Below are 26,716 nucleotides of genomic sequence, written 5' to 3'. Positions count from 1 at the left end.
TTGCAAATGAAGTGTTGTGAGAGATTGGTCAAGAACAGACTTGAGGCAGGCAGAAATGTTACTAAATGGTTGATTTGATAAAATATCATCATATAACCAAGAGACATTATCAAAACACACTTAACCACTGCTTCATCTACTTTTAAATTAATCAAAGAGACTTTTATATTTCTTTTCTTATATTTTCTTTTATATTTGATGTTACTTTAGCTATGGCGTACTGATGATCAACGGGTGTCTTAAGGTCCAGTAAAGGTTAGAGTATGTATAATTTGTACATGTGGGATAAACGTCAAGTTTTAAAAGCCACAAGGTGGTCCACAGAGGGTGCCAGTGCATGGATACATGAAATGAGTCTGGAGTATAAGTGAATATTTCCATCAACCCTGATACATATGTACTGTAAACTGTATTTATTTTGATCATAAAAACATAAGATATAAACAACACAAACATATTTGCATTTTCTTTTTACATTAACATTTTGTATTGTCAGAATGAAGTGCTGTTAAGTTGATAAATCTGAAAAAGGGTCTACTGCTATTGAAAATACAAACCTAAGTAGATCCCCCTGCAGAACAACTGTACAAGCTTGTAGAGGGTTTGGGGTGCTGGACAGAAATTGCACTACACAGTGCACTGTCTCTTATTTAAACATTTATCACAGTTTTCAAGGTGCCTTATATCTTGGTTCTACTTTTAAAAATTAAAAATAATTTAAGTTTTCTCCTGTAAGGTGGTACAACTTTTCATTCCACAAGAAATACATAAAGTATCTTTTTCGTACTATTGGCACTTTACTCAGGCCTTTTTAGCAGGCTCTGGCTCTCGTACCAAAGATAAAATTTTATCCAACTTGGCAATTTCCACTTCTGGTCCTTGCTCAATTTGTTGTCCCTTTTTGGCCTGAAAATAAAGGCAAATTATTTAATTAAGGGGGATTCTGAACAATCAAAAATATATTCTGGTATTGTAGTTTTGGCTTTCTATGAAGCATAAATAGATAATCATTGCTATTAATTAAAATATTTGGACATATTAATAAACTTGCAAAAGAAAAACTTACCTTTGGCATTTTTCTCAGATTTGGTGAAAGCTTCAAACTTGTCACATATCCCCTAGAAAAAAGTATAATACATATGCCATAAAATATGAACAAGATATCATTATAATGAACTTCTTGCACTCTATAGAATTCTCAGAGAAAAATTAACATTTTCTTTGTAGTTTAAGCAAACTCACATACGTGTTTTCATAAATTACTCACCTGTCATCTCCAACCATAATAATGGGATGGGATGGATTGAAGCCTATGTGTGTGAGTTTGGTCTTTTTCTTGGCAACCACTGCTTGCTCACATATAGCTTCATATTTGTTGACATTCAGGTCATAAACATGCACCTTAAAAAGGATCACAAGTTTATTTTTCTATACAATCATAATCACTGTAGTTGCAATACTTGAAGACTCATAGTGACCATTCCCATAGATATTTGGATCGATCTATCTCCCTGGGGAGTCTCACTAAATTGCTGTCAAACAAACTGGCTTAGGCTTCGTTCACATGCAATGTCTATTTTCTAATTTCTATTTTCTATTTGCGCTATCTTATGATCACGGTCTGTGCCCTAAATATCCCGCCGCGTAATTACTGGCAGCGCGAGCCAGTTACTTATAGTAACTTATAGTAACTGGCTCGCGCTGCCAGTAATTACGCCGCGGGATATTCAGGCCACAGACCGTGATCATAAGACATACCGCAAATAGAAAATAGAATTTAGAAAATAGACATTGCATGTGAACGAAGCCTTAAACGTCTATCAAACTGTTAGGGGGTAATTAACTTTACCCCTTGCTGATTCGGTAGGTGTGACAGACATTTAAGCCTCTTGAGCTGATAGTAATTTAGCGTGAACCCCTAGGGAGTTAGGTCCATCCAGATGGATCGATCTAAGTATGCGAACCCAGTCATAGACTATACTACTGCATGTATAATAATAGGTCTAAATGGAGGTCAGAATCCTACAAAAAAATACTTTTATGATGCTTCGTTTAATGACATATTAAATGCCTGGGGGTACAAATGACAATAGGGTCAAAAGTGGGGATTCTGAATTGTATGTTATATGTCCATTTCATTCATGAGCCCACCTTTCCATCTGCAGTGACAGCAGCAAATATTGTTGAAGAGTAAGGTGCCCAGGCAACATCTCCTACTGAGCTGTTCAGATCAAAAGTGAACATGGGCTCTCTGCAATGAAAAAAGAAAAATATGCAAGAGCAAAAGCAAATTTACTAAATTTACTTTTTAAAGCCACAAGATTCTCTTGCTGTTTGCTGTCACCAACCTCTTTAATATAATGATATATGGATAAACCACATAACCAAAAGTTGAGAGGGTTTAAAACTCACTTGATATTGTGATCCCAGATTTTCACAGTCCAGTCTGCACTACATGTGATGAATATTTTAGGATGGTAAGGGTTCCAGGCCACTTTGTACACTGCCATATGATGAGCATCAATGGTATCCAGAAACTGACTGGAGTATGCTTTGGAGCATTTATGAAGCTTGCCCTCCTCTGTGCCCACAAGAAACAGGTAGTCTGTGTCCTTGTGGAAGTCAAAACACGTGCCACAGCCTGAAAATGCGCAACCAAAAGAATATTATACCCCACTGTTCATCTAAAAGAAGGCTGTTTTGAAGTATATTGATTTTGCTTGATTGTAACAATCAAGGTACAAGGGTAACTGCATACCAGCAAGTTGCAATTAATATGAAATGGAAAAAAGTTTATGTTAGTTTTGAAATTACATATCAGCAACCCTTTCATTAAAAAGAGAAGGCCACTGCAAGATTTCTTTGGATCAGTAGCTTTGATTTTTAAAGCAAATCTAACTTGATCAATGGATGTCTTTACCTAAACTAAATAATTGCACTCCATCAGGTCCATCCTGTGCAGCCCCCTCTAGAGTTAGCTTCAGCACATCATAGTATTCTAGTTCATTCTGAAATTAAACAATACAAACTGATACTCAATAAGTAGACGCAAAGAAATATCATACAGATAATCATAACAAATTCAACAAATGTTTTGTTTAAAATGTACATGTAGTATGTCACATTCTGAGTTGACTTACTAATTTTTCTGAGGAATAATGAACATAAACTTTTTTTTTCACCTTAACAAGTGTCCAGGCCACAACTCTGCCGTCAGAAGAAATTGAAAAGAAATTCAAATTGTTGTCAAGATCATCCTTTTGCCAGCGCACCTTGGAAATAAACAAACAAAAGTTTATATCAAGGGGGTTCGTGATAAGCTTCAAGAACACAATTTCACCAATAAATGGTCACCTTAATACACTATGCCTGCAGAAACTTTTAAAACGATAAAAAACAAGTTGCAATAAACATTACACTGTTAATTTCTGATATTTAAGGAACATTAAAAAAACTGCTTTGTTATCTATTACCTGCCACACTGGGTCAGTGTGCTTTCCATTTTTGGCTGTGCTAAGATAAACTGGGGCATTCTGGTTCTCAGTGAGATTATACACTCCCACGCTGCCATCATAAAAGCCCACAGCTACTAAGTATGGGTGTTCTGGGTGGATGTCCAGACACATGACACCACTCTCTGTAGAGAAGATGAATTCTGGGTAGGACGGATTTTTCAGGGTGTAGAAAAGGACCATTCCTCGGGTCTGTTTAAGAAAGTCATCTAAAAAAAAAAAAAACATCAACTTAATTTCAATGTATCTCTGAAAAAAATAGTATTGTATAAAATTAAAACCTTTTATCTAAAAAAGATAAAAATCATGATAGTCTAATGATTAAACAAACTGTACAATGTGTTAAGTCAATTTGATAATCTAAAAATTTTTACCAAAATACACAGCTGTCAACTCAAGGGTATTTGATATCTTACTTATGATAATGTCTTTGCTGATTTAAGATATGAAATTTTACTCACAGGATCCATGCCCAACGGCAAATAGGTCCTTGTATCTAGGACTGAAGCATATAGAGGTGACAGCCAACTTTTTGGCACGCTCATAAGAAAACTTCCACAGAGGCAGCAATGTACCCTCTTGCTCCCTGTACTCATCTGATACATCTTCCCAGTACTTGAAGTCTAAAATGATATTAATGCAGAAAGCAGAACATGAAGAACAATTGTTTTTCACTTTGATATACTACCTAAACATAATCTCAATGTCGTCCTTTTATGAATGACTGACAAAAAGCAATATATAAGTTAGATACAAGAATACTGATTATATCCAAGCATGCAGTTTAGAATTTTAAACATGCAGTAAACCCAGAGAAAGAATCACAGTATTTGCTCACCTTGTGCAATGTCATCATATGTGTTCTGGTTTACCATTCGTTCAATAATCTTTGCAGACTTGGCAATTTTGGAGATATCGTCACCCTGGAAACAAAAAAATTAATTTCAAAAGAACAAACAAGTAATCATTAGCTGCAGCAGTTAATATTCTTCAAGTTTTACAAAGTTCATCAAAACTAAAACACGCATTCACAAACAAACTGTCAGAAAATTGGACAGAAAGTATATTTTATCTTTTAATTCAAACTCTAGTGTTCAAAACATTTGAGGCTGTTTGATTGCAAAATTAAAAAAAAAATCTTACTTGAGCCTCAACTGCAGTCAATTTTTTCTTCTTTGTATCTTCTTCTTTCCTTCCAGGAACAACTTTCTTCTCTTTATTCTTTTCCTAAATAATTTCATACCAAATACTTAATTTTAGTAAATATATCCTCAATCCAAGTAAGATACAAAGTTATGATGTTTGAACAATTTGCAATTCTACATACAATTTAATGCATACATTTCCAATTGTTTTTGATGGTAATCAAGTCAAACTCAACCATCAGTGCAGCTATTTGATGAACACATTTGACACAATGGTAGGAAAGGAACAAATATAATGAAACCTATGGATATCATAAAAATTTGCAAACAAAAGAAGTGCCCACAAAACAGGATACCTACAAATATAAAATAAAATATAATTAATTAACTTTTTTTTTTTTTTGAAATGTGATTTGGGATATGGAGGTGGTGCTGTACTCATGTGCACATCACAGTACACACATAAACATATAGCATGGTGTATATGCACTATGTTTCCATCAATGACCATCTAATACAGTGCTCAATACCTCCTCTATCTTATTCACAGCCTTAAAAACCAAGACCTTCTGGAGGCCATAAGAGGCTGCCAACTGCTCTGCACTTTGCTTTGTAAAAGAATACACAAATGGCTAGGTCAAAATTATTGTATGAACAAATTGAACGTATGTAAGGTCATTCTTAACACAAGTCAAAGGGATAACAACTATTCATTTTGGATTTTCCTGGGATAAAAGGATGGTTATCCCATATTTACCAATGGTTAATGAATCCATTCCAACATTCAAGGTTACTCCCTGTTTTTTTTCTAAAGAGTTTGGTTTTTTGTAATATTCTCTTAAGAATTCTCTCAAAGTGTAGCCATCTATGGAGGTCACATGAAGTGATGACAAGCACAAATTCCAGAATTATTGCATTAACTGCTGTTTTGGTGGTAAAATAGAATTCATTATATTTCTATGAGTTGTTTACAATCAATTTATAGTGAAACAAGGATTTCATATGAACAGTTGTTATCCCTTTAATTATTTAAATCAGTTACTTTAAATGGACATTATCATCATAAATCAGACTAACTTATAAATATTTCACTGACTGAATTTATTTTTTATTTGTTTTCTGCCCCCCCCCCCCCCAAAAAAAAACAAGGCAGCAAAACTGTCAAATGTACAGAAAAAGCACAAATAAATGCACAAACAAAAAAAAAATGCACAAAATAGGTAAATATATCAATTATGATACAATAATACATCAGAAATATGTTATTAGTATTAGGCTTGATACCAATAAGATATCAAGTTCACATATTAAAAATGTCAGAATGACGAAAATAAAAATTTCACAAAAAATTGTGACAACTCAGTTCACCTGAGGAAGACCTTGTGAGAAGGTTGAAACATAGTGATGTACATTTCAAGTAAGATCCAGTATCAGATTCAAGTTTTTTCATTATTTTAAAGGCAATAGATCAACTGCCTTTTCACTTATGTGTTATCTGTATTGCATGTATGCTGAAAAAGCAAAAAAACAGCATAACTTATTATGAATATTCATCAGTTCTGTAAGTTTCAAGACAAAAGGTCAAACGGTTTTCCACTAATTATGTTACCTCTGAAAGTGCAAGGCTATGATGCAGACGACAGATACAGGTGATGGCTATATGTAAAGACACAATGTGTCTGTACATAAAAAAAGCTGATAGAAATAACATCTACATACTTGTTTGGCAAAATCCTCTTGATATGCATCAAAGATTTCCCACTGTGAGACATTTGCTGAAAAGTTGAGCCTGGGTGGGGGTTCTGTAGCAGTGCCACGTTCCTAAAACATGAATAATGCATTGAATATTCTTTAATACCATTAACATTTTAAATTTATTTATGGACATCTTAATTAAACTGTTTAATAGTAGTTTTTAAGTGGTCCCCATATGTTATCAAATCTACTGTTGAAGAACTTACTCTATAAGGGTTGTTGTACGTCTGAGAAGCTCTTTCACTGAAGTTGAACTGGTTAGTCAGTTTCTCTGGCTTGGCAGGGGCAGGTGTTGCTCCATCATCTCTTGCCTGGAATAGACAGCATGAGTATTTCTTAACTATTTAAATCTATCAATAACCATTTTCTCCTATATTTTATAGCAAGTAGGGTAATTACTCAATCTTTTCAATGGGAAAATATCAAACTTTCAGATAAATAATTTTGTAATTAAAAAAAATTATATTTCTGCATAGCATTAGTGGTGCTTTACTGCATGGAATAGAACTGTACAGTAGCCTGCTTTTTCATTTTCTTGCTACCACTTAATAGGTATGTTCTAAATATAAGAAATTAGTATCTGTAAAATTCACAATATTTGCTTTTGAAAAGATTGAATAATTACAATACCATATATATATGTGTGTGTGTGTGTGTGTGCGTGTTTGTGTGTGTGTATTACAGAAGAATAACTACATTACTACCGCATAACATATGTAGGATGTCAAAATGAACATGACCATACTGCCCAATCACTAGAAAATTTTCATCCAACAAACTATTTCTATTTAAAAAAAAAAAAAAACAAAGGAATCAAAACGGCTATCCACAGAACACAGGAAAAGATAATAGTTGCAGGAGTCTAAAACACGTTACACAAATAAAGGATTCCTCGCTGAATGGCAGAGTAAAAAGAAAAGATGCAAAAAGAAGGTGTCCAATGCATTCTGTTACACTTTCAAAAATTTATAGGCAAATATTTATCATTTTTTACTAGTAGATATGCAAGACAAAAAATAATATTGATAGGCTGCAGGCAAACTTAATATGGAGTAACATCAAATCCAGGATAAAGGTTCAATATTCTACATTGTTCTTCTACCTCATCCTCCTCATCATCCGTTTCTGGTTCATAAACCATTTCAGTTTTCTTAAAGTTAGTAAAATATTTCAATTTTAGCAAGTTAACGAAAGGCAGCAAAAGACAGTGTTACACAATCAGATATGGAAAATAATAGTGTTACACATTTAGAGTAATTTCTTTCTACATGTAGCATTAACGAAAGATTAAAATTTAGAGAAGTATTGTTATTTCTCTCAGAGTAATTAGACAATATATCTCTACTAAGAAGAATCAATCTATCCTTTTCAAAAAGCTGAAGAGGTTTTGTATATTACATGTAAATGTCTTGCCCTAAAATTTAGAACACATACAAAATAGACAAAAAGTGTTACATTAAGATAATGCTAGGATGAGAAACCTTCTCAACTGTTATTACCTCAGCAGCACCCTCTGCAGGCTTCTCTGCAGCTCCCTCTCCCTCTGCTGCACCAGAGCCCTCTGCTGGCTCTCCTAGCTCACTGGCTGCTGGCTCACTGTGACCTAAAATATCCATATCACCATATCCATCAGTCAGTAATGCACAGATCTTGTCTTTTTAAAAACCTTTTCTTCAGATAAACAACATTATTTAATTTGAGCACATTGTTCTTTTACTGACAAACACTTTAAATTTATAGAAATAAATAAATAAATAAATAAAACTTTAATACCAAACCGGAAAAAAATCAGATGGAGGTGTGCTGCACATGTGCATACATGCAGCTATACAGGTACATGTGGATGCTTGTTTTGATGAAGAAATATAAATGATTGGATATTCATTGTGAAGCCATAATGCTGCTGAGCACTTATCATACATGACATCTTTTTCACTTCCAAGGCTAAAAATAGCTGCAATAATCAATACACCACAACTCGATATTCATAGCAAATTCAAATTAATATTCAAATAAACATACATGCATTTCTGTACAGCTATCCCCAAAAGACTTAGCATTCTTTGTTAATCAGTTGAATTAGATGACCATGTTGACATTTGCCAACACCTGAAAAACTACCATGCAGATCACCATTACCACTACAATACAAGCCCACCAACCACCATGCTAAAATTAAGCAGCTTCTTATTACTCAGTCTGGAAATTCTTTGCTGATAAGCAAGCATGTGTACATGTTTATGCCAGAAAGAAAAACCAACAGAAAATGTACAGACAAACTTTAATGTAGAGTTAAGGTTATTGTAACCCTTCATTATCATCCAGATCCTGAAAATGATTTTTTTTCTTCAATTTAATTATTCAGTAATGCATCTATCCTTGTGCTGACTTAAAACAATAAAAAGAAACTCGAAAATATATAATATCAACGTTTATACTTCATTGCTGCAATGTATAAGCATAGGCAACTCAAAGCTTTAATCATCAATTTAACGCCTTTCTATTTTGAGGTGAGATAGCAATCAGTATGGGGCGTAACTTCATCCCAGAACAAGATTTTTTTCATGAGTTGATAACGAGTGTATGGACTACAAACCCATCCCATCATTTTGGTTTAAATTTTTTTGTTATGGAATTATGAGCCCCTAATTACAGATTTTCATTAAACAAAGGCATTATTTTGCTTTATCAATGATAAAATCTGAACGATGACCTTTAAGAAAAATTACTGGCAGGATTCATTCAATCAGCGTTGAAACAGTAATCGTGGGTACTCAGGTAAAAGGGAAATTTGAGAATCTGATTTTTCAGTTTTTGCCCCAAAATCGCAATTATGATGTCACCTGTAAGATGACATATGTGTAAATGTTGATTAATTTAGTCACTGAATACTGAAGAATAATCTATTACCCAAAAGAATGTGAGGCAGTAAAAAGGGAGTTTTGGACGAAGGGTGACAATATCCTTAAGTCCATTATTAGTTGAAATAATTTCCATTTTGACAGGTCTACAACCAGCCCAGATAGCAAGCATACGTTGGGCCAACGTAGGGGAATCGTTGGTTTGTTGGCACATAGTTGGCGTTGGTAGTAATACGTTGGCCCAACGTTGGCCCAACCACATCATAATATGCACAACATAACTGCAATATGCTCACGTTGGCCCAACGTTGGGCCAACGTGTGCATATTTGTTGCATACGTTGGCCTAACGTTGGGCCAACGTATCCAATTAACAACTCAATAGAAATGAATAATGTTTCTGTTATAATAAAAATGTTTCTGTTCACAACTGAGAATCACATGTGCTTATCTATTGATCAGTAACATATAGTTTTTAGGATTAAAATTTTTTTTCTTATTAAGAGTTTGTCAAATTCCTTAGGCTAAAAAACAGTGTTCTACTTTTATTTGTCTTCCAAGCTATATACTCTCATATATATATATATATATATTCATTTTGTCTTTTTTTCTGAATGGATATAGTATATAGTACATAGACTTCACCTATAAAAAAATTACTGAGTGAACAGATTTATATTTTTAAATAATGCTGTGAAACATATTTATTATTATTGCTATTATTATTATTGTTATTGAAATCAGACAAATGATTGAAATCTTATTATAATGTACAATTGCACAATATATAAATTTTAAACTTTATAGTTAGCATCAATTGACTTTTGATTAAAGTACACTGGTAACTTTCACTGGACCAGATTCATTACAAGCCAGGTGTTTATCTTAACTGTCAGTTTGATATAAACAGTTTGCCTACTGCCTGCTCAAACAGGTCAAACAACTATACATAGCACAGTCTTAAGCGCGCTGACCGTTGAGCCAATTCAAAAATCTAAGCCAGAAGGTCAGAAATGTTCTAAGGAAGAGGCAAGAATTACGGCTGAAAGCATTGGTTTCTGGATATAAAAAGAAGACATCTTTTTGGAAATTAGAAAATGAAGAGATAAAGAGACAGGATAAGAAGTGAGCATGTACTGGTAAGTGACTTTTTAATTGTGTATTTTCCCATTATTTACTGATGCACCAGGATCCATACAGCCTTGAAAAGTGTTCAAATTTAGTCCAGCACTTTGGGCTAGTTTAAATGTAACTAGTTTAAATGGCTCTAGTTTAAATGTAACTTTGAAAAGTACTTGAAAATGCTATTATGCTTGAAAAAGGTTTGCATTTCAGCATTTTGTCTTTGTAAAAATATTATTTAAAACTTTGTAGTTTATTGAGATGAATACAGACAATAATTCACAGATGGGGGTAATACCTTTTAATACATCATTACTTGTACTTTTATTTTCAACTTTTCATCATCAATGTGTTACAAAGACGAAGTTTAAATGAAATGAGTCCTTTTTCCTTTGGTATGTACACTTTAATATAACTGTATTAATGTATAACTTGCCCTCATTAGTTAAAATCATTGAAAATGATTTGAATTAGAGCCTTAAAAGTCCTTGGAAGCCAATTGTTCTTATGTGTCTGTATGAATCCTGGCCAGTAAATTCTGTGATAGAGTTGTTGGAATGATCAAATGATGTGGAATTTAGTGGTACATTACAGTTGTCTAAAAACTGAATTCATGGTCAAGTGTACACGTAAGAACTAATTTAAATAAATCACTATAAATTACTGCACACAAGACACACACTTTTAAAGTTAAGATATTGGCTTTTGCCTAACTTAGAAAAGGTGGGGAGATTATCATATAATACACACCTACTAGTACTAGTTTGTATATGAAATATGTAATGGGGGAAGAGGTACAGTCATGTTATGTACCATACCAATTCTAGCATTATATTTCAAGTGTTTTTAATATTTAAATTTGTAGGTGCAGCACACTCTTCTGTGACTGTTCAGAAAAAGATGTTGAAGATACACCTAACTAATAGTGCTTTGCCAAAGATCATGCAGGTGCAGGACAGGAAAGAGAGAAAAAACACAAGATTGAACTCATATGACCACTGATTTGATTTTTAAAGAGACAATGTCTGAGATTTTGCCTGACGGAAGAGACTGTGATTTTATAGACTTGACATATAACTTATGAAAGTTCCTATGAAAAGCATCTTACCTGACATTAACAAGCGTTTCAGGTTTAAAATTTAATTTAATGAAAATGTTTTTAAAAATTGAAATGGGGCAAAAAAAGACTTTACTAGTAGAAAAATGCCTTGACTCCAGGAATAAGGTGAAAAGTCATAGGACTTTTTTTGATGTGAATCATGTAACAATTGATATAAGACACACTTATCAATGTTTAAATTTAATATTATAATATCTTATAAAAATTTTCTTTGTTGTCTTTTTGTATTATATTTCAATTCACATATCATTATTTAGTTGGTGTAATGTATTTGTTTTATGTAATGTTATGAATTAATTAAACAGTTCAAAATATATCACTGTTCTTTTTGTTTCAACTACAATTATTAATTGACAATCTTCCAGGTGTAGTGTAAATGATCACAGGCAGATCAAGTCCTCTGAAGAATTCATCCCTTAGAAACCTTGCCAATTTTTCAGCCATATCTTGCAGTTTGCAGATTTCAGATGCTCAAGATATTTCATCAGGACATTGATCTGCCTGTGCATCAGATGTGTAATTACAGTGCCCTACTACCTATGTGATTCCAAAAAAAAGATTTTGCCTTTAGCTCAATGTTGGGTTACTGTAAATCACTGTGCCCCTGGTTTTAGGTTGGGTCATAATTTGTTGTGCAAATTGCAGATAACTTGGTGACCAGTTGGCCTACCATTGGGCCAACGCGGATACATTGTTGGTTTGAGGTTGGGTAATTGTTGGACTGATGTTGGTTATTAGTAGAACCAACGTAATTGCACTGTTGGTTACAGGTTGGATAATTGTTGGACCAATGTTGGTTATTAGTTGGCCCAATGTAGGGCCAACGCAGTTTGGTTGGGTAATCATTGGACTGATGTTGGTTATTAGTAGGACCAACGTAAATACACTGTTGGTTACAGGTTGGGAAATTGTTGGACCAATGTTGGTTATTAGTTGGCCCAATGTAGGGCCAACGCAGTTTGGTTGGGAATACGTTGGCAATGCGTTGGCATTAAAAAGACGTTCAGCCAACGGTTGGCCAAAGTGAGCACTTAGATGGAAACCCAACGTTGGGCCAACGTTGCATGGTCAACCAAGGCAACGTTGGGCCAACGTTGGCCCAACGTATGCATGCTATCTGGGAGGTGACACAGAACTATGATATTCTGTTACATATATATAATTTTTCTTTTTTTAAACAGAAAAAGAATATCAATGTAGAGAGTTAAACCTTATGTGAACAGATGGTTGAATCAACACTGTTTTACTTAATTAATTTTGTCCGTACATAAAATGAACATATTAAGCAGCAGAAACTAAAGAAAATTTAAAAGCAGTTACATTTTTATATATATATGAAACAGATAAGGAATAATTGGGATCAATATTTGGAATTGGAATGTTTAAAGCCTTATTACCTTTGCGATACTTTTTGCTAGAAGTAACTGAAGCAACATAAAACCAGATAATACTATTAGTAAAACAGACTAAAAAATAGAGAAAAAACACAAATTATACTGTTTTTGCATTTAAATTAGCCAGGAGATAAAATTCCAGTATTACCATAATTGTGTCCATTTACTAGTAGATCTATACTCGTACATATGAGTATCAAGCTAAGCATATAAACACTGCTGGTTTTATACATAACATTGTTGATTTGACATATAATTGCTAGAAAGTTTTTTATATATCCCAGTTAGGAACATCAAATTCTAGTCTTTCATCTGTAATAAAACCACAAAGAACAGAAGATAAAGCAGGTGTCATTACTATAAAAGCTGCACTACTCACTGCCCAATAGCTCACACCTACAACAGTAATTACAAAAACAGTCCTCTCATGTACGCAACAAATGAGTACTTCATTTTGAACAAGTACACAGACAAACTGCATACCTTCAGCATGACCCTCAAGTCTCGCTTGTTGTCTTCTGGCCTCATCTGACTCCTTATGCAGCATGTTTCCATCCAGAGTAAAGTGAACTGCCAGCTGGTCAACACTGGAGATTTGCTTGTACTGCTTCTCCTGCAGAAAAATAGTTCAAATGTGTGAAGAACATGTAGATCTTGAATATGTAGCCTTTTCTTTCTTTCCTTTTTCTTTTCATGTTTTGGTTAAAACAAAAGAACACTGCAAATAGATATGGACTGAGAGAAACTCACCTTGAAGCTGTACCTAACAATATTTTGTGGAGCATGAGGATTGTTAGCTGTTAAAATCCTTGTGAATTCTTCTTTCAATTCCTGAAAGTCAAAAATGAAATGCCTTAGAGGGAAAAAGAAAATCAGCACACAGTATCCTTCATTCATAACAGTACATTCTGCAATACTGTCACACTTGTAATAAAATGCCATGCCTCCTCTCTTTTCCCACATTCTCGTTTTCTGTATTCTACTCAATACAAGGAGGAGGCATGTCTTTCAGTTGAACTGACTGCACTCAGCGTAGACCAATAGCGCCGATGGCAATGGGTCCTTATACTCAGAATCCAGAAAAATTATACATGGTTCTAAACAAAATTAATCATGCTGCTTGCTTTTAATCAAGAATCGAAATAAATGTAGTGAAAGATATTCTGATCTCTGGCAAGCAACACACAAAGTTTTTTTTTTAACATTATCACGTTAAACAAGTAAAATAAATGAGGAAACACTTCCAATATTAGCACTTACAGCTTCTGACAATTCTAACTGGTCTTCTGGTTTCAGTAAGGACTTTGGCTGCATCCAATCGTCTCCCTGATCTCCTGCCTCAGTGTGTGTGGCTCCATCATCATCATCCTAAATTTGATCATATATAGACTATCAAAATTCATTATCTTTTATCATATAAAATTACAAAAATACACTCCAAACCAACTGCCCTACATTTATTAATTCGCATATGGTGTTCAACAATCAATTTAAATGCTACTTCGGCTTCTAGAAAATATACAGATAAACCTAACAGATATCAGAAACAACACATTTTAATACATGCCTAATTCATCAATCACAGTTATATGTTTGTATTTGTCTGCTAACAAACAAACTATTAACAAATTGTGTAGAAAGTTGTAGAGATAAAATGGTGACAAATCTTTCAGGGCAATAACACAAATAATATCCTAAAATCCTATAATCCAGCACATAACATAAGATTTAACATCAATACTTATAAACACTCTTCACTCACTCCAAAGAAATAATAAATGAACTAAACATTAACATAATGTCAATCTTAAAATATGTTACCCTTGATATGGAAGAGTGGGCTGAAAATACCTTAGAAAAGAAACTACACTTATGAATTACATTCATTTTGGACAAATGCTTTAAAAAGATAACATATGCATTTTTCTAGTTTACATTTGCAGAGTCTGAAAAAGAAAAATACGCGACAATAGTAAAAGATTACTATAAACATGGGTTTCATCATTTTAATCCATATGGTGTTTACTATTCATTATCTTACCCTGACGGGCCTCAGTCCTTTTCCCTTTCCACCTGCACCAGTTGTCTGAAAACATGAATATGACAGAATATTATCAGAGCAGAAAATACTCAAGTGAGGACTTCTACAGGGCTGATTCTACAGCATATTTAAACATGATAAAAATTGTAAACAGGGCGCAAAGTTCAGTTGTCCATCAGGAGAAAAGAACTAAACAGTAATGGTTACAACAAATATGTAACTAAGACATGGGACATTGCAATAAATAAAGACAGTACTATGTTTCTAGTATTTCAAATATATTAAACACTGGATGTGAGAATAAGAGAAGGTGGATAATATAAGTTATATGCATACATACAAATCATCTTCAAATGCATTTTTTTTTTTTGAGACTATGCTCAAATGGCCAGATAAACAGGCTTTTCAGCGATGTATGGGTGTATGGTACTGGTATATGTAAATGGACTACTTTTATAAGCTATTCTTCAAGTCACAGCTTATTTTTAGTGTAACACCACTACTTACAGTAATGCCAAACACCATTATTATAAATAACGCAGCACCTAATCTCAAACAACTCTTCAATATGTTTGCAAGGTGCGCGACATTGTGATCCACCATCAGCCAACAATGCAAAGTCTCTGTTTAATTTACAAACGAAGTTTTAATTGTTGGGTTTAGTACAAAGAACATTACCAAATACTACAGATAATGAAACAAGTTAAAAGATGATCGGTCGGCCCAAGTGACTAGTTTGTTTACAGTTTAGAACGTACTCGTGCCATGTACAAAGTCTGTTAAATGAGATATCCCTTATATTTTCTATATTCTGTGACCTTTGATACTCTTTCTCCAAACACCTACCTGTTTTAACTTCAATGCCGCTTTCGGTGGCATTTTCAAAGAATATGTTACAACACAAGTTTTCGCAGATTATTGAAATGCCTTATACAAAATCTGAAAGATGGCGGTGCTCGTCACCGTGACAACCAAGCATGCGCAGTTAAAAATGGATCCCACAATTCCATGCGTATCTACAGTTCCTGTTTTGGAGCAAAGTCAGATGGTTGTTCATGTACATTTTACATTATGCTCCATATGTAGTTTCACCAAATGGACAGCATGGAAGATAGTGGGATTGAAAGTGACCAGAGGTCAGCGCAAATCCAACAAAATGTAAGTGCCATGTTATAAGTCCTCAAATGTATGATATCATTGCTTGGTATTTTATTTGATAAGTAAATTTATTTTTAGAATAAAGGCGGAATAGATGTATATTTTGTAAATAATTTGATATTTGTGCCTTTATTTTGTGGCTATCAGACTGGTTAAAACTATTCCCAGTTGATAATGTGGCATTGCATTGTTCTAACATTTTATACACACACACACACATGCAGGGTACAGTACTTGTACATGATAAAAAAAGCAATCTCATACCAATCCCCTAAGTCAAGTCCTCTTACCTTAAAACAGTCAAGGGTACATTGTCCCCCTCTGCATTTGTTATCCATATTTTGTCATGTTATCGACATTTTATGCATGTGTCATACCACTATTACTCTATTACAATTTTGTTGTGAAGATACTAGCCAAATACATAAGAAATTTCCTTGAAAAGTGCTCATATTTTTTGTCTCAAGACCCATTTGGGACACAGTGATCCATTTTGAACTCTTCATATTAGTTGCCTGTTGTTTTGCCAATGATAAATTTATTTGATGAGGTCAAGCATAAATTACACAAACTTAACTTTTTTTCTGTCACACAAACACAGTTTTGACTTTAGAAGTTCATACATGGATTGCTGTTGAAAAGAAAATTGAGTGGCATGAAAAATGCATGGTTTACCGATCTCAATCAAAAGAGAAAGTGCAGATTAGTAATGCAGTTTTGGGGTCAAATGACCACTTAATTTAAACCAGATTGTTACCAACTGTGCTGTGTTTGATTTGTATTTCCCTTATAAATGAAATTTTTAGCAGCAAAAGCTTTAAGCACTATGTAAGTTTGACAGTTTCTTAGCTATAAATGTATGTCAGTAATTTTTTTTTAATTTTAAAGATTCAAATCAGTTTTTATAAAAGACCAAGGGTGGTTGACTTGAAAACTGTGCATTGCATGAAGGCAACCAGCATGACACTCTTTTTCACAACATAGTTAAAGGACAATGTTCATGTAAAAATCCATTTCTCGAATTTTGAAGATACAGCACTCAATCTATACACTAGAGGTATGTTTTAATCGATCCCCGCCATTTAAAAATTATAAAAACAATCTATTCGTAGAAAAAAAAGCGTTTTAGTAAACCTCACCTCAATATGCAAAAATGAAGCAACAGATCTGGGTCACGTGGTACTGTGACGACAATCACGATAAAGGTCTACGAGACTCAACTGAGCTGCATGTTGCATACAGACGGAGAAGTTAAGGAAAGTTGTGTTGAACGGAGTTGAGGAATTTTCGTTATGCCTCGGTGTGTTGCCGTGGGATTCACCAAAATTGCAGCTCTCGTTGACAATATTTCTTTGTCTGTGACGGTCTTCCGTGACTTACTTACTAACTTCGGTGACAATAGTTGCGATGCTCTAGATCATGGTCACCTCAGGTGGTTTAGATCATATCAAGAGCTGGTAGTCTTTCAGATTAACTGTCATCAGTTGGCAAACTTACTGATTGCTGATGCATTTTAAATGCATTGTAGTTGACCAAAAGCTCGTTTACAACAAACCTGTTAATTATGATCCGCTGCAATGTAATTCCCAAGCCAGGTAATAACAGGTATGAAACTCGTCTTGGTGGGCTTTCATATTTTTCAATATATCTCATTTATTTCATGGGGTTATTTTATTGGTATTTGTAAATGACGTTAAATATCAATACTTAAACAATTAAGTTCAAACACGGTCGCGAACATTAATAAAAGAAATTGCTCTCTGGGTATCTTGAAGCTTCCGTGGAAGAAAACGTGTTGAGGAAAAACAGGAAAAAGAGCGTTATATTAAAGAAAAAATGGGAACTGCTATAATAAAATGGTTCGTTATCCTAATTCGTTTATGCTTTGAGGATTTGTTTCTGAAGATTATTTCATCTGAAATATTAAATAATTTAAAAGATTGATTATTTTATAACTTGAAACGCAAATTCTGCGTCAGTACGCAAATTTTTTTTTACAAATTTGTAAGCTTATAACACCGTGCTATAAAGATCTACTCAAGAAAAAAATTTGCTTGGGTAAAATTGAGTACGGAATGAACTGGAGACACTTGGCTTGTCATTAAGTTTACACGAAAATATGTCAGGTAACTTTATACTGTCTTTGAAAGAGTAAAGATTGAAAGATAATTTTAGACAAACTTTGACGGGGGAAATACCTACAAAGAGTAATGGGCTATTTCGCCAACATCTTGTTGAAAATTTTACACTGCAATTCTATTCAAATAAGCTAAGGAACTAATTGCCAAATTAATACTCTCATCACATAACAGGGGGGTAACCAGACCTGCAAAAATTGTACGCACATATTTAAAAAGATTACAAGCACATACAGCAAAATGTAGACTTACGCAAAACATGAAGGACAGCGTAATCACAGCAAATGTACCTCATATAGTAGCTTAATTTCCATTAATAATAAAATCATCATTTAAGTCAAAAATATTCTTGCGATTTAATAACTATTTTAATTTACCCAGAACGGTATATTTATTTTAAAGGCGGTTAACTGAAATATAGTTTTATGATTTGTTTGTGAAAATTGCCCATGTCACCCTGTTAGTTTGGAGGTCTAAGCTGGATCAAGTCCGTGTTAAAATTCCTATGAAGTTGTGCAGGAAAAATTCTTCCTTTCTTTCTCTAGCTCCTCGATAAACCTGGTGTTCAGATTTTATCTAGTACCCCCAGGTCTACGGGAGCTGCGCTTTGTAACTAACGCACAGGTAGATTTTTACCTGAGATAACTGGAGTAAAGCTTAGATAGAGAGTGCGTTCGATACAAGCAAGACAAATTGAATGCCATTTAACCCTCTAATTAAGAGGTAAAGGAAGTTCCAGTTAGATGGATGATTAAGATAGGACTTGTAAAGGTAACGGGCATTGTTTACCTCAGTTTAATAAAAGTATGCAAGGCGGTTTAATAAAATAAATTGAATTTCACAAATAACATGGACCTCATATGCAATAATCAACATTTCCCTTAACTCATTCAAATTCAGTGTTTTATACAACTTGGGATAACCATAATGAAATGCTTGTTAAAGAAATGACTAGATGGGAAATGGTTTTACACAGCTTCACGAGGATTTAGACCCCTCGGGTAAGAGATTTGAATGAGTATAAACTTTTATCAGAAGCCAGAGAAGTCATCTTACAGGTAGACAATGCAGCTCAGTTTGACAGCTAAGCACGCTCTGTTCTCCAGTGGCTCGATTGTCGTCATTGGACCACGTGACCACGTAGCTCATTAACTCCCAGGCCGAGCAAATAGGACGTTTTTTAAAGCCAAAAATTTACAAAATGAGCTTTTAATTTGTGTATTTGGATAAAGATATCGTTAGTTGGGCATGTTTTCTGAAGAATATGTTCCGTTCAGGCCATTCTGACGGCATGAAGCAAACCCTTTAAGTAGCAATTCATTTTCTTAACAACAATGACTGTTAGTATCATCTTTTAAGCATGAAGTTTATACTAAAGTTAGAGTGGTTGATGAATTTCAAGTGATTTAATTTTATTCCATGCAGCTGCATTCATTCTTTAACACACAATGATTTAATTAATAAATAAGTTTCCAAAATGGGTACTGTGCAAGTGGCATCAAGTGCTCCAAATTAAAAGTTATGTAATACATAGCATAAGACTATCAAATTAACTTACTATCAAATTAACTAATGGCTGCTTCTGTGGGATCATATACAGTACTTTTCCTTCCTGATGTGTGCCAAATTTCATATTTATAGAGCAATCCACTACTAGAACTACACTGCCAGAAAAATTGTCATTCTTGTCCGAAGTGGGTCCTGTGATGTTAGTAATGAAACTTTTATACTGGTAGATGTTTAATTATTTCTTTCACAGCCTTGGTCTCTCATTTGTCTCTAATGTTCATTGCCTGGTTATTTCTTTTTTCCCCCATGTGTTCATAGTACTTATTAGACATTCTCATTCATGATGACTGATGTTTTTATGTGAAATCGGTAAATTTTTGTTACATTTATCTTTTTAGGCCACAGGAAATTATGCACCATCTCTGAAATCATCAAAGAGGACAACAGAGTTACAGAAAAAAATAGGTAAAGATGGCAACAAGCCTTGAACATATATTTTATGATGAAGTTTGGAGTAGTCTTTTATTTTTGGTCCTTTTAGGATATAATAGTACATAATCTGTTAAAAATTGAAGCTACTGTCAGTACTGCCTAGATACTTGGATTTTTTTTACCAGCAGGTGGTAAGAGCAAGTTCTAAACAAGAATTTGCCATCACATTCTGTTGGAAGTAGTAAACATGAATGTATTCAAATTTCTTCTTTTTTTACCTAGCTGAAGATCTTGTATATTTTCATTCTTTATTCAAGAATAAGGTTTGTTTTCAGCATAAATTACATTTATATTTTATATTTGTATTGCATACAAAGATTACACATATATAAGAACTGCTATGGAAATAACAGAGGTGCCATGTTAAAAATACTTATTTTTAGCAGGTTTTTACTGATCACATGACTGTTACAACTTACAATCCTGTATTTAACTTTTTAGAAAAGCAAAGAGATTTAATGAAAAAATCCCAAGCAAGTGCAATAGACACACAACCAAGAAAGAATCTTCTCAGTAGAAGTCGGTAGGTAATGATTTAATGCTTTTAGATAACCCTAATTTTCCTCACAATTTTAAGGAGTTGGCTTTTCCTCAATGCCATCTTAATTCTGATGATTTCTTATGCTAACATTTTTGTTTGGAGAATTTATACTGACTATCTGTGCTGTTTTGACACTTGACATATTAAGAATGCGAATCTTAAACAGGCCCATGATTTAAGTAAAATTGATGTAACTTGTCTTCCAGATACAGGTTTGGTCTGTTAAAAAAGAAAACTGCAAGACTTGAGACAATGATATTTCCCTTGAATTGTCTGCATGAACCTAATTCAAATAACTTGATTGAAAATAAACTTTTGAGTATATTGCACTGTCAGTGCATGGTATTGTGAATCATAATACACTTTTAACATTCTGTGTTGATAAATTTTTGTTCACAGAATTGTTCACTTGTGTTATACTTAAAATTTTCCTCGATATAGAAAGAAAAGAAACCTGTGCCTGCGGCTTATTAAATATTTGATAAATTAAAATTATTTTTCAGATTAAAAATACCGAGCAGACAAGACATTCCAAAGGCAACAAAAGAAGAACAAACACAGCTTTTAGTTGCTATTCCTACAGATGGGAGGTAGGATAATCAGTTGATCATAGTTGATATTTTGCAAGGCATGGCAATTTCAGACATTTTTCCAGAAAGAGAGAGACTGGTGCTCAATAAAATTATTTGATTTACCTCCACAGCCTCTAAATGCACAATAAATTGATTAAAGAAAATTCAATTTGATATAAGATAAGGGGTATTAATGGTTGACTGCAAAGGAAGGTGGCCTCTGTGTGAAAATAAGCAAGGAATATAACATATGTCAGCTGCATATATATTTATCATTAAAAAGCTCATCTTTACATTTTCAGTGATGAAGACGAATTTGACCTTCACCTGTCACATACAACCAATCGTGAAATTGCAGAACAGTTAGTCAAGGATGGTTATAACCTAGATCTTGTATCAGACAATGAAGAGCTGGATCTTATTCCACCAGCCAAATTATACTCTGACAGATGCACTTGTTGCTCAGTGCAGTCAAATTGCAGCATACAGTAGCAACATGCTGTTGCCCACAGTGGTGCAGGAATATTAAAACAGTTGATTTCTTATAATTGTGCTTCCAAAGGTTTGTTTGTCATGTAACAATATTATCTTCATACATATACTTACAGCTTTAAAAATATTATGTAGCATCGAGAATAGTAGACAATCTGTTAGTTGTTGTATTTGTCATATTGATGGTAGGAAGTAGTTGGTGTTCAACTTCGTAGGTTCTTTGTATCTGCGCATGATATTGCATGTAAAAGTTGTTAGGCAATTTGACATTTATTCTATTTACCCTGAATGAAGTATTGCACTTATGAAACTTGCATCCTCTCAAAATGCATATTTTGCTTTGCTTTTACTGAAATGTTTACAAGTTATTTAAGTTTTAAAGATTTATTTATCTGAATTGTTTTATGTGTAGGCAAAATCAGCTGCTTAACTTACTTGGAGGGTAAAATGACTATTTTGATTTTCAAAACATTTGTGGCATTTGTCCCAAGGTTGTTAAAAATTCAATTAAAAATGTACCAGTTTAGGAGAGAGTCAGGATACATTCTGCACTTTTGACAACTACTGTTTGCTAATCATCTCAAACAATAAGCTCTTGTAGACAATCATATTTGTTAACTTAGGTTTGCATAATGCACAAGCAGGTTTCCCATGAAAAAAAACCTCTAAGAAGCAATTGTAATATAATTTGCAATAATTAGTTAAAAAGCTCACATAGTAAGTTTTTACAATATTTAGAACAAAAGAGGTTTTGAAAAATGAGCAATAGACAGTGGATTGCAGAACCTCAGTTGCATGGAAAGTTGTGGTAAACTGTGATAAGATATTAACTGCTTGGACAAGTATGACAATGGTTGTTTATCTGTAATAAAACTTGGTGTCTTCTATGTGGATTGCTGAGTGATCTTGGAATGGATGTCAAAATGTGAATGACATATCAAACTCACTCTGCAATGTTAATCTACATACTTTGTGTTAGTTAGAACATAGAATATATTTATATTGGGTTATATTTATGATCAGTGGCATTGTCACTTACTCTGTAAAGAGAGAATTTTAGTAGCAGTTGACAAAGAAAAGATTTTGTTTGTGGGATGTTTTGTTTTTCTACAATTGGTGCTTGTATAAATATGTTGTGTCAAGGTGTTCCTTCAGTAAATAGAAATTTGAATTTTTATATACAGACACTGTAAGTGTCTGTATATATTCTGATTGGTTTGTCTGACAGTGCCATTGCTGTCAATGATCAACACATGACGCTCACCTCATAATTGCCAAACCGTATATTTGTATTACTTTAATTTACTGAGTGGCTTTGCTTAGTAAAGAGCCAGGTTGCTTTTGAAAATTGGCATGATCAGTGTGCATTTACGGTAATTATTCTGATTTTTTTGCACAATTTTGGTGACATTCCCCCCTATACTTCCAAACCGTATTTGTTTTATATTAAATTTATATCACATGGAACTGAATCACTTGTTAGTATTTCTTACTGAAAGGATTTGTTTGGCAAAGAGGCAGGTTGCTTTCAAAATTAGTATGATCGCTGTACATTTACAGTAATTATTGTTTTTTTTTTTTTTTTTTTTTTTTGCACATTTTTGGAGATGCTTGCCCCATAGCTACCAAACCTTATTTTTGTTTTATATTAAATTTATATCCCATGGAACTGAATCACTTGTTAGTTTTTCAATGTCCATGTTACCTGCAGTACATAATATAATAAGGATAGAGTGATTATGCTGTTTTAAAGCATTATGTATCAATGTATCAATATTGGCCAAAACATTTGGTGCACTTTTTTCTGCATAATGTCTGAACATTTGTCAACTTTTCTGCCTTGTTTCCTGTATGGTGTCTGTATATTTGTCAGCTTTGCTGTCTAGTTAAAAAAATTATGCCTCAATATATCAGTCAGCTTTAAGAAATCCCATAATCAGTTCAAGAAAAATGTAAACAAGCAACAAATACATTCGTTAGAACTTTTATTCTTTTGCTCTTATACATTTTCTTCTATTTTTTTTAAAACCAAAATTGGATATGAAATTGGGTATTACAATGTGCCCAACAGCAAGAAGCCTTTTGCACAGTGCTTTGGAGTATTTCTACTGACCTCGGATTAGAATTTCACAGTTCATAAAAAAATTGTATGAATATTTGTTCGCAATGGAAGGCTTTGAAATATTCATAATCTCTATGATGTTGTTGGTGTTGACATTTAAACCAAAGCGCAATACCATCGTTGATACAAGTTGAAAGTACAAGCTCTTTATACAAGATTTTCATTACAAGTATTCTCAGTTGTACAGTGTTATATAATTTGAGTTAATAAATTTAATTAATACACCATTCTATTGTATTCCTAAAATCATTGCATAACAATGCAGTTATTGGATTATATACAAACATGAAAATGACTACTGAAACCATCTGTCCCTTCACATCTAATTACAAGGAAAATGTATGTTTTTTAATGCATTAAAATGTTTTTATTTTAATTTTTATATCTCATAAGAATAAGCCAGCAGCTTATACAATTTATCATTTGCCTACTGTAACAGAACTGATGATGCTCTTGTGACAAGAGCCAAATGTAGCTGTGTCAGTAAATTTTTAAAATGTTGTTCCAAAGATAGTGATTACTTTCATTACAATGTCAATAAATATAAGAGAACTGTTTAACCAAGAAAGCAAAACTTGCAATGTAAAATTACAACTTCTAGCCCTTACATATAATTTAACTACAGATTTGAATAGCAGTAATGTCCCATACAATTGTAACATTTCCAATAGAAAAAAATGCAGAAACCCTATATGTTTAGCGGTTTTCTACTACACCAACTTTAAAAACTTTTAAAACTGGTTTATATATTAAAAACAATACAATAAGCACTCTTGATTTTTTGGCCTGATTCCAGTTCAAATGACTAGAATTATTATACGAACAATACAAGACCAAATGAAAATTACACCAAAGTGTTCAATAAACTTATGGGTTAAATGACAAAAAAAAAAAAAAAAAAAAAAAAAAAAAATTAATACAAGATTTAAGGAAAAATGTAAAATAAAAAATTTGCCCTCCATTTGCACATTGTCTTAATAATTTTTTGCCACTCCAGTTAAAGGGATAATAACTCTTCGTATGAGATTTGTATTTCACAATAAAAACATTGTGAATAACTCACAGAAATATATTCTGTTTTACCACAAAAACAGCAGTTATAGCTATTATTCTGGGCCCGGTTGCACCAACAGGGCGTAAATTTACTCGGCTACGACTGTCGTAAACCGCAACGCCTGGCGTCCGTGCGCCAGGTTTACTCTCCCTGCTTACGCCCGTTGCACCAAGACAAAAACTGATCGTCGTAACCACGCCCGAGTAACGCTCCATTGCGCCACTGGCCAACAATACGTGGATGGTATAATTGGGCAAATGAGGAGTTCTCAGCTGCAGTGGAGTTCTCAGCTGCAGTCATAATGGAATGATGACATAAATAAACAGAAAAGGAGCATTTCAGTGACGGAGAAATTCATGAGCTACATTATTCCATTTTGATTTCGAAATAAGAACGTTAAAATACGTTAACTTTGCTGTTGTCTTGGATATATAGCAATAAAATCGTAAATATATTCCGAATCAAAATATTATTATAGTATGCTATGTATGCTATTATAGTATGCTGTTGTAAATGAGAAAAACGCGTTGGAGGCAGTACGTATTTCGAATTCTATTAATGGATTTGAACACTTTCACATTTGTTATTGGAACATTTGAGTCTGAAAATAATCAAAAAAAGCCAGCATTGCTTTCTTTTTATAATTTTACTACAATTTCATGACCTTTTTATCTATGGTTACACCGTGAGGTATCATTTAATTCAATCGAGCTTATATCTTGGAGATTGAGTAATACAAGAGACCTAATACATATTATATGAGCCTTAAAATGTTGATATTTTAAGCTTTCGTCTCTATGTTTATATATAGTAAAATATGAATTATATAAAATGTGAATAAAAAATGACTATGGTTAGTTATGGTTTGTCAAAAATTGTGAAAAGAATTAAAGAAACCGTACTGCTGAGAGCCAAGGCGTGTCGACATGAGTGGTAAGATTTAATTTGAACACATGCATGTACATGTACATGGCTACACACATAATGTATTTAATAATCACTTATATATATATATATATAAGTGTATAAAATTAGTTTTTTAAAAACCACGCTATACAGACGGAAGTTTTGTGTAAGAAATAAACAAAAAAACAACCCACATAATCTAACTACGATAATTGTCATCAAACTCTCTCTGTGCCAGCCTAGCCATAGTGGAAAACGAGCTACGACCGACTTACTCCACCTAACTAGCAGGCGTAAATTTACGACTAAGTTAAGACCGACGTAAACACTACTCCAGTTTGGTGCAACTGGCTTTTCTCGGGCGTAGCATTTTGCGCCCGGTTTACGCCGGCGCAACTGCTACGCCTCACTTACGACCGGTTGGTGCAACCGGGCCCTGATATCTGAGTTGGTCTTAAGACCACGTGACCTCCATTGATGGCTGTACTCTGTTATAATCTCTTAAGAGATTTTAACAAAAAATCAAACTTTTTAGAAAAAAAACAGGGACTAACTTTGAATGTAAAAATGGATTCATTAACCATTGGTAAGTATGGGAAAATTGTGTACTCCAGGAAAATTCCTTTTTTGACCAAAACGAAGAGTTATTATCCCTTTAATTGAAATTTTCCAAAATTATCAAATGAATTATATTATGATGGGCATTTTTAATGTTTTTTTATGATTTAATGGGTGATAGACATATGTAAAGGTTGTATTGGAAAAAAGGCAAGGTGAAAGCAA

The 26,716-nt window shown here is 33.5% G+C and overlaps 2 protein-coding genes and 1 long non-coding RNA gene across 6 annotated transcripts in view; 1 reads left to right on the top strand and 2 right to left on the bottom strand.

The window, feature by feature from the left end:
• Positions 1–398: 398 nt before the first annotated feature.
• LOC106169100 (dynein intermediate chain 2, ciliary) lies at positions 399–15,945 on the bottom strand. 4 transcript variants are annotated; one of them, XM_087002103.1, is made up of 21 exons: positions 15,796–15,945; positions 14,950–14,994; positions 14,169–14,276; positions 13,659–13,739; positions 13,392–13,521; positions 12,912–12,938; positions 7,912–8,015; positions 7,515–7,562; positions 6,619–6,723; positions 6,377–6,478; positions 4,656–4,739; positions 4,351–4,435; positions 3,974–4,135; positions 3,474–3,721; positions 3,183–3,272; positions 2,921–3,008; positions 2,413–2,641; positions 2,152–2,251; positions 1,268–1,401; positions 1,067–1,118; positions 399–906 (listed from the first exon to the last, which is right to left on the bottom strand). In XM_087002103.1, the coding sequence occupies exons 1-21, from the start codon at positions 15,826–15,828 to the stop codon at positions 802–804; spliced, it is 2,160 nt and encodes a 719-aa protein (XP_086858229.1). In that variant the 5' UTR covers positions 15,829–15,945; the 3' UTR covers positions 399–801. The 4 variants fall into 4 exon arrangements, with proteins under 4 accessions (XP_086858229.1, XP_013403906.1, XP_086858230.1 ...); XM_013548452.3 differs by lacking the exon at positions 7,515–7,562; XM_087002104.1 differs by lacking the exon at positions 12,912–12,938.
• LOC106169101 (protein FAM219A) lies at positions 15,922–23,839 on the top strand. The gene is made up of 5 exons (XM_087002112.1): positions 15,922–16,107; positions 20,153–20,219; positions 20,688–20,769; positions 21,291–21,377; positions 21,662–23,839. Exons 1-5 carry the CDS (start codon positions 16,045–16,047, stop codon positions 21,849–21,851), a joined length of 489 nt encoding a protein of 162 aa, XP_086858238.1. The 5' UTR covers positions 15,922–16,044; the 3' UTR covers positions 21,852–23,839.
• LOC147764427 (uncharacterized) overlaps positions 23,820–26,716 on the bottom strand; it is a 34,138-nt gene continuing 31,241 nt past the window's right edge. Inside the window, exon 2 of the long non-coding RNA XR_015332107.1 lies at positions 23,820–26,369. This is a non-coding gene — a long non-coding RNA (uncharacterized LOC147764427). The remainder of the gene's footprint in view (positions 26,370–26,716) is intronic.

The sequence above is a fragment of the Lingula anatina genome, chromosome 1 (genome assembly GCF_051362555.1).
Source record: "Lingula anatina isolate TDL-2025a chromosome 1, LinAna3.0, whole genome shotgun sequence".
Classification (NCBI taxonomy): domain Eukaryota; kingdom Metazoa; phylum Brachiopoda; class Lingulata; order Lingulida; family Lingulidae; genus Lingula; species Lingula anatina.
Note: the sequence above shows the minus strand (reverse complement) of the source record. Positions and strands in the feature narration are given on the sequence as shown.

Bases quoted from the DNA above. Each gene is read 5' to 3' on its own strand.
- LOC106169100 (XM_087002103.1), bottom strand. From the start codon at position 15,828: ATGCCACCGAAAGCGGCATTGAAGTTAAAACAG. The intron at 14,995-15,795 runs GTAGGTGTTTGG...TCATGTTTTCAG, and splicing joins CGGCATTGAAGTTAAAACAG to ACAACTGGTGCAGGTGGAAA. The intron at 12,939-13,391 runs GTATGCAGTTTG...ATGTTGCTTCAG, and splicing joins ACTTGAGGGTCATGCTGAAG to TTACTTCTAGCAAAAAGTAT.
- LOC106169101 (XM_087002112.1), top strand. From the start codon at position 16,045: ATGGACAGCATGGAAGATAGTGGGATTGAAAGTGACCAGAGGTCAGCG. The intron at 16,108-20,152 runs GTAAGTGCCATG...TTATCTTTTTAG, and splicing joins CAGCGCAAATCCAACAAAAT to GCCACAGGAAATTATGCACC. The intron at 21,378-21,661 runs GTAGGATAATCA...TTACATTTTCAG, and splicing joins GCTATTCCTACAGATGGGAG to TGATGAAGACGAATTTGACC.